Here is an 8,348-nt window from a genome sequence, read left to right as displayed (position 1 = left end):
TGCTGGAACTGTGACTAATCCCCATGCCACTTGAGAATTCGAATGTGTTGCGTGGGACCTGACGCCATGCTCTTTGACGAGGTGTGAAGACCACTATTTTCTTATCATCCATCCCCTAAGAAAAAGACGAGAGAGAGACTGTAACTGCTAAATTATAAGACTAGGTGGGAACATTTTACTGCTTTATTATTGATTCTTGCTGTAGACGAGGGATGTGTTGTACCTCTCTACATATAGTAGAACAAAGGGAATTCCAGAGGCAGCCCATGCTATATTATTACTACTACTACTGTTCTTTTCTCATACTTTTGTGTGCAATTGGATTTGAATTTTTGGTTAAAAGAGTGTGAATTTTAGTATGGAAAGATCGAGAGTGATGAAAACTATTGCCGCGGGAAGCATAGCTCCACAGCCAATTTTTGACATCATTGAACCCACTAATCCTTACATTTCTTATCCACAAAAATCAACTGTTAGAGATGCATCCTTTTCTTCTTATCTCAGACCGACGCCAGAACAGATTAATCGAGTTGATGATTCTGAGATATGCATTTTTGATGCGCAGAGTTATTACTTCAACGAAGGTGGCAGCTGTGATCCCAAATTGAACAAGAGAGTTTCTCCAGTTAATGCTAATCTTGAACGCATATCCGAGCGATATGATTTCTCTTCGGTTCCTAGATTCTCTTCTGCTTCATCTTCTGTTGTGGATGGATATGGTAGGAATTATAGAGCTCGCTCTTTCCACGCAACGCCAACAGCTTCATCTGAAGCTAGTTGGAATAGCCAGACTGGCTTATTGTCGAATCCACCTGGTGCTATCGCTGTCTCGCTGCGAAATCCACCTCGAAACGATGACAAGAAAAAGGGGCGCGGCACAAAATGGCTTCTTGGGAGAAAATGTCCATGTTCAGGTAAGAAATCTGTTCAAATTGAGGAAAAGCTATCAGAAGCAAGAACCCCATCGCGGATAAGCCACACTAGAGTCTCTTCGGATCTCAAAAAGAAGATTCAGAATCAAATTCCTACCACTGTAGAAAATCCTCTTGAAAAAAGTTTGGGTGCACCGGACTGGCTCGAAAGGCGTGAAGTAATTCCTAGCACTCATAGAATCTCATTAGACAACAAGCTCGAAAGACGTGAAGTGATTCCTAATTCTCATCGAATCTCAGCAGACAATAACCGATTCCCTTCAAGCTTAAGCCACCAACTTGTAGTGGCCTCAGCAAGACCATTCAGTACTGATACTACTGCTGGGTTCAGTTTTCCTGTACAGAGCCAAACCCCACCTCCTACAAAACTGGTGTTGCCATCAGCTACTTATAACCCTCCTCTTGAGGATCCACCTCGCCATTCGTTGGAAGTTTTTCGGCCAGCTGATGATCCTATTCCAACCAAGTCAATTTCTGATCTTCACCGACGTCAAAGCTTCACAGTCATAGACGATGACATGGCAAGTGATGCAAGTTCAGACCTGTTTGAGATCGAGAGCTTCTCAACTCAAACAACATCATATGCAATGTGTCCTAATCTTCGTGATTCTCTTGATGATGCTTCAAGCTTTAACGCAAGGCGATTAGCTGCAACCAATGGAGGGAGTTTGTATTGTAGACGAAGTCTTGATGATCCTAGAACACCATCAGTTGCAGCAACAGAATGTTATGAGCCAAGCGAGGCTAGCATAGACTGGAGTGTGACAACAGCAGAAGGCTTTGATAGAGGAAGTGTTACAAACTTCTCAGTTAGTGCATCAGAAGTTGATGAAATGACAATGATGCGCGGCGGCGGCGGCGGCGGAGCAGGGAAGAAGAGAGGAGGGAATGGAGGGTTGTTGATGAGCTGTAGGTGTGAGAAGGCGGTAAGTGTGGGGCCACATCCGGTAAAATGTGTGGCCACAGAGGGACAAAGAGTAGTGAGTTCCACACAGAGGCATGTGGGAAGTAGGGCAGCTATTAAGAACAAACCACCACTAGCTAGCTAGGTCTCACTCTGTTCGCTTGCCATGACCTTTTGCAGTATAGGAAGCAAGCTGTGATGGTACGTAAACAACTTGCTTCCCATGTTCAGTTCCTCTAAGCAGAGACTCTTTTCTTCCTTTTCATTGAATGTTGATCAAGCGACTTAATACTTTTGTTTGAGTGAATAAATGAACAATTACAGTGCATTTGAAGTTCTAACACAGCCCTTTTTTACGTGGTTAATTATGTTCTTTGTTTTTCTTTTGAGAAAACCTATAATTCATCAGCTCTAGGTTTTCTGTGATAAAATATTTTTAATTTCTTTTTTAAATTAATATTTTTTAATATTAAAAATTGAATGACACAGTTAGCCAAGCAAATCGCCTAATGTGACATCTTGTCACCTAAACACACGAACAATTAACACTGAAACTCTAGAGAGGTAAGATCATCCTTTTGCATTGTTTAGAAACACTGTAATGAATAAAAACTCTTGAAAGCAAAAAATAATGAAATAGTATCTAGGCACAATTAAATTACTTAATGCCATCAGAAAAAAAACACTTAAAACTTCACTACAAGGGCTTTTTGGTCTTTTTTTTCTCTTGACTCCTTTTGTAATACTAATATTGGATTAATGACAATTTCATCTTTTATCAATGATAAAACATTAATAAAAAAAAAAGGTTACTAGTTAACACACGGTGTTTAGTTAGCGCATGCAGGTGGCATCATAAGATCATCAAACACCACCCCATCTGTGACAATGTTAGAAGCGCATCCACATCCTTTTTCTAGCGGTGCGATGTATGTTGGTGGAGATATAACAGTTTATTGCCAATGATTATTTTTTCTCTTCTTTTCTCTCTCATACCCAAGTTGACCTTCTTTAGTATTTTAATTTTAGTTCTTATTATTTTGATATTTAATTTTTATTCTTGGCCCTTTAATAAAAAAATTATTTACTTTTAATTTAGTCATTCAATTTTAATTTGTTGTATATTATTATTATTTTTTAATTTGATCCTCATTCTTTTAATTTTTTTTCTTTGTTATATTTAATTTTCTTTTCAATTTAACCATATAATAAAAAATATTTGGTTGCTCTCTATTTTATTTTTTTATTTCAATTTTCTTCCTCATTTTTTCTATTACCTTTATTTTATTTTATTCGTTTTTTTTTGTAATTGATTTTTTTCTCAAATTTCATCATTTAGCATTTAACTTGTTGAAAATTTGGCTTCATGATTTTTCCATGTATTAACTCACCCATTTCAAAGTTATTGATTAATTTTTTCTCATCGAGTTGACGTTGACATTGTCTTTTTATATAAAAAACATCAAAATAAAAAAATATAAATGTAAAAGATTAGGACAAATGGACTAAAATGAGAAGCAAGAAAATGAAGGGACCAAGAAAAAACCAAGTTGCTTAAGGATTAAGCAATTGAGAGGATGAGACAAAATTAGTTTGCCTATATTTAGTTAATAAAATCTCAAAAAAGGGAGGCTATAAAAAAAAATAATAATTAAGGAGACGACACTAAAAATACATAAAAAGTACAAAAAAAGAAACTTTCTCTCTCTCTCTCTCTAACTTAAAAAAAACCCTATAACTTATAGGGTTTTTTTTACAACAAGACCTACCAACCTCCATCAACCTTTCACCTTCCCTCACACTCACTAGCACACCATACAAAGAGAAAAGAAACAAATACAAAAGGTCCCTTTTCTTCTTTAGCGGTCGTGACCTATCAACCAATCTCTTTTTTAGTAGACCAACAACCTTTCCTTCAACTGCACTAACTGTCTAATAACAACCTTTCTTCTTCATAACCACAAACCACAACCTTACCCTTTCATTGTTCTCACCTTTGCACTACCATTGAAACCAACCAAAAAACCCACAATTCATGATATCTCTCTCTCTCTCTCTCTCTCTCTCTCATATGATCTCCACAGATCCTCCTCTATATAACCCATGGACACCACAAGATCTCCTCCTTTGGAAACCATCTCTCTAGCAATGCCCATACCCAACAACTCAATATTGTGAGCCACCATAACCTCAACCACAACCAGTGTGAGCAGCTTCTCCATCAGCACCAGTAGCCTTTCTTTATAATTTGTCAACTTCTTTGTGTGCAACCACATTAACCATACACCATCTATGATCAACTCCTTTTTTTTTACACTTTTCTTCTCTATTTCATAGCAAAACAACAACCTCATCACACCCATGGTCAACATACAATATTGATAGCTTGCCTCACTCCATGGAAATGATTGGTGGTGATGAAAACCAATAGAAAAGGAAATAGATATGTAGATGGAAAAAAGGAGAAAATAAAACTGATTGTTTGTGTGAGTTTTTTCTTTTTTGCAAATAGAGTGACCTTCATCACCGGTACAAAGAGAAAGCACTCCAGATCCACCAAGTTTTTCCATTTTAGTAGCAATTAATGACTCTTGAGCCCAAGAGCTAGCAGTAGCAGTGGCATGTGGAATCCATACACCGCCATTATTCCTACATTTCTAGATTCCTATAGTGTTGTTCCCGAGGTTTTAGTAACTCCTCCAACCAATTCTAACTTTCAAAAATTATTTCTTTAATGAATTGTTGTAATCTTGATTGATATTTGGAGATGGTGGTAAATACAAGTAATTATAAGGTGTGTGAGTAAATTACAAAAAAAATGACGTGTGAGTGTTTTTTGCATTTTTCTCCTAGCACGTGTTAAATAAATGGTAAAAAAAAGATACCTTTTTTAGTTAATCAAATGTTTTAAACTGCATATGACCAAGTTTCTCCAAAACAATCATGTTTGCATTTAATAAAAAAAATACAAAAAATATAAAAGAAAAAAACCAAAAATATATTGCATGATTTAGAATTTCTTGAAAACATCAAAAAATTCAAAAAATAGTTTTTATATTTTGCATGCATCATGATTTGTTGGGCTTTTGAAAAACATATTTTTCTGCTTTTAAAAATACATTAAAAAATAGTTTTTATATTTTTCAAGGCTAAAAAAAATCCCTAGCAGAGTTGCCTCTCAACTTTGTTGCTTTTAAAAAATATATTTTTCTGTTTTATAAGCTTATTATATAAAGTCTTTCTACAAGGCTTTATACCATGAGCTTTATAAAATATTTTCAAGAATTTTACAAGAAGGATTCCTCAAAAGAAGCCAGCAAAGTTCTAAGCCTAGCAAGGCTTTAGTTGATTAAAAACCCAACAATATTTTAACAAAGAAAGAGTTAATAAGATTTCATCAAATAAGGACCCAGTAAGGTTCTGAGCCCAATAAAATTCTAGTTAATAAAAAAAACTCAACAAGGTTTTAAGAAAGATAGAGTCCAGCAAAATTCTAGCAAATAAAGACATAATAAGGTTCTGAGCCTAGTAAGACTCAAGTTAATCAAAAACCCATCAAGGTTTTATCAAAGAAGAGTCTAGCAAGACTCCATCAAATAAGGACTTAACAAGGTTCTGAGCTCAATAAGGCTTAATTTGATGATTAGAAGTCCAATAAGGACAATCCAAAAAATATGACAAGATGATTCATCTAAAAAAGAAAGGCAAGACATTTTCTAAAAAAAATCCAATACACCAATAAAAAATATCATCACTCAAAATCAATCATTTCACTTATGAAAGATCCTAGATATTTTTCACAATGGGCAGGTCACTCGATCATAAATCATGGGTAGGTTACCTGGTCACAATCCACGGGCATGTTACCCAAACACAGACCACCATTCATGAAAAATCTTAGTAATTTTTCACACAATGGGCAGGTTACCCGATCACAAACCTCGAGCAAGTCACCCAATTAGAGACCATGAGAGGTTTTTTGATTACAAATCACGGGTAGGTTATTCGAATACAAACCATTAAAAAATCCTAGATATTTTTCACATAATAGATATGTTACCTGATCAGAGACCATGAGCAGGTCACCTAAAAAAGAGACAAGTGTCATAACATAATTTTTTACCCCTTTTAAAAAAATTAAAAAACAACAAAAAAATATATATTTTTGATGCATTTGCTTTATTTTTGTCATTTTGACGCCTTTTTGAAAGAATACAAAATTTGAAAATTTGTTTTCAATGCATTTAGCTATTAACACATCTATTTTAAAATCGTTGATTAATTTTTGTCATCAAGTTGATGTTGGATTTTTTTTTAAATAAATCAAAATATAAAAAATAATAAAAAGGAAAAAATAAAAAAAATAAAAAAGAGACCAAAGTGCAAAGTAAGAAAATGGAGGGACCAAGATAAAACCAAGTTACTTAGAGCCCAAATAATTGGGAGGAAGAGACAAAATTACTTTGCTTATAAATAGTAAAAGAAAAATCTAAAAAATAAGGGAGGCTATCAAAAAAAAAAAAAAACCCTGAAGGGGAGGATACTGAAATTACATATAAAAAGATAAATACAAAAGAGGAATTCTGTCTCTCTCTCTCTCATCTAAAAAAAAACCCTAGACCCTTTTTTTTTTTTCCAATAAGAACCATTAGCCTCCATCAACCTTTCACCTTCCCTCACACTTCAGCCACCATACTCACCAGCATACACACATAAAGAGAAAAGAAACAAACATAAAAAGGTCTTTTTTTCTCCTATGACAGTCGTGGCCCATCAACCACCATTGTTCCTACACTTCCAGAGTCCTCTAGTGTTGTTCCTAAGTTCTAGCAACTCCTTCATCCAATTTCTAACTTTGAAAAACTATTCTCTGATTAATTATTGTAATCTTGATTGATATTTGGGGATGATTTTAAATATATGTGATTGTAGGGTGTGAATAAATTAGTGAAAAAAAGATGTGCGCATGTTTGTCTTTTTTAGCATGTCTTAAATAAATGGTAAAAAAAGTGGATAAAATTGTTTTTAATTAACCAAATGTTTTTTAATTGCATATGGTCAAGTTTATTAAAAAATAATAATTTTTTAATTTTTAATAAAAAAATACAAAAAATATGAAAGTAAAAGAGAAACAAATTCAAAAATAGGTTTTAAATTTTGCATGCTTCATGAACTTAAAAACAAGTTTACCTCATGCTTCATTTTGCATGGCTTGACCCATAAAACTACAGTTCATCTTATTAAGGTTGGTACATTTTAATTAATAGACATACTAATGGATAGTAAAACACAATAAGGTTTTAGAAATAATCAGAAAAATAAACAACACAGTTTATCTTAAGAAAAGAGTATTGGGGGTTATATTATCTTCTTTATACATAACGAATCCTCTTATCTAGACTCTAAAGAGTTGTTAAGATTTCTAATAACCAAAATACTATGTGGCGATTCCAAACATTTTAAACTATAAAAGGGTAAGAATAAATTATTGTTTCTACACACCTAAAATTTTAATTTGGAAGGACGATCACCACAACATCGTATATGTGTGATATGTATGTGTTTAATATGTGTAGTTTTGTATAATTTTTTTCCTTTTAATTTTGTTCATTCAATTTCATGTTTGTGTTTATTTTTATTATCATTTGATTGAATAAAGAAAGTATTTTAATAAATAGATTCAGTAAACTATGTAAATATTTCATGTTGCAAGATCAATATCTTGATTTATATCTGTTTCTTAATTTTTTTTTAAATTTTGTTATTTACACAAAGAGTTTTTAATTTATTTAATTAAATACTTGCATAAATTTTTAAATTAATACTTAGAATTTTTTTTTATGTAAAACAACACATAAAAAAACTTATATATCTATTTTTTTTTTCTAATTAATGCAACGTTTACTAGTAACAAAGGGCAGAAAGCCCCTGGTTTTGGACATTAAAAGCTTCTGTGGTTAACTGAAACCGAACCTTTATTCAAAGCCATAAATGAAGGAAAGTAAACAACAAAAACCATTAGCAAATGAGCACAAACCATCCCTAGTTTTTATATTTTTCCATGAGAGTAAAACAGAAACTTGCCTGTCAAGTCAGACCAAAACAAGGGGCTATATAGGTTTTTTCATCCATTACCCTATTACCCTGCTATACTAAAAAGAGTTAAAAGAATCTTAATGGAGTTTCGTTGATCCTTATAATGGGTGTTCTGGCATAAAAATACATGTTTGTATTTGTGTTTGAAAAATATTTTTTAAAAAATTAAATTTTTTATATTTATCTTTATTTCAAATTAATATTTTTTAGTGTTTTTAAATTATTTTGATATGCTGATATCAGAAATAATTTTTTTAAATAAAAAAACATTATTTTAATGCATTTTCAAACAAAAAATATTTTGAAAAACAACCGCATCCACACTCTCAAACACTCCTATAATAGGTTCAACTTTAAGTTTATAACTATATTCAACTCAATTTTTAATATTTTATAAATTATATATTTAACCAATT

At 32.7% G+C, this 8,348-nt stretch overlaps 1 protein-coding gene across 1 annotated transcript; it reads left to right on the top strand.

Annotated features, from left to right (window-relative positions):
* Positions 1-2,177, top strand: LOC133672818 (protein PHYTOCHROME KINASE SUBSTRATE 4). The gene has a single exon (XM_062093351.1). The coding sequence runs from the start codon at positions 359-361 to the stop codon at positions 1,979-1,981; it is 1,623 nt and encodes a 540-aa protein (XP_061949335.1). The 5' UTR covers positions 1-358; the 3' UTR covers positions 1,982-2,177.
* The last annotated feature ends 6,171 nt before the right edge of the window (positions 2,178-8,348 follow it).

Source organism: Populus nigra, chromosome 14 (assembly GCF_951802175.1).
Source record: "Populus nigra chromosome 14, ddPopNigr1.1, whole genome shotgun sequence".
NCBI lineage: Eukaryota > Viridiplantae > Streptophyta > Magnoliopsida > Malpighiales > Salicaceae > Populus > Populus nigra.
This window is presented reverse-complemented; position numbering and strand designations above follow the sequence as displayed.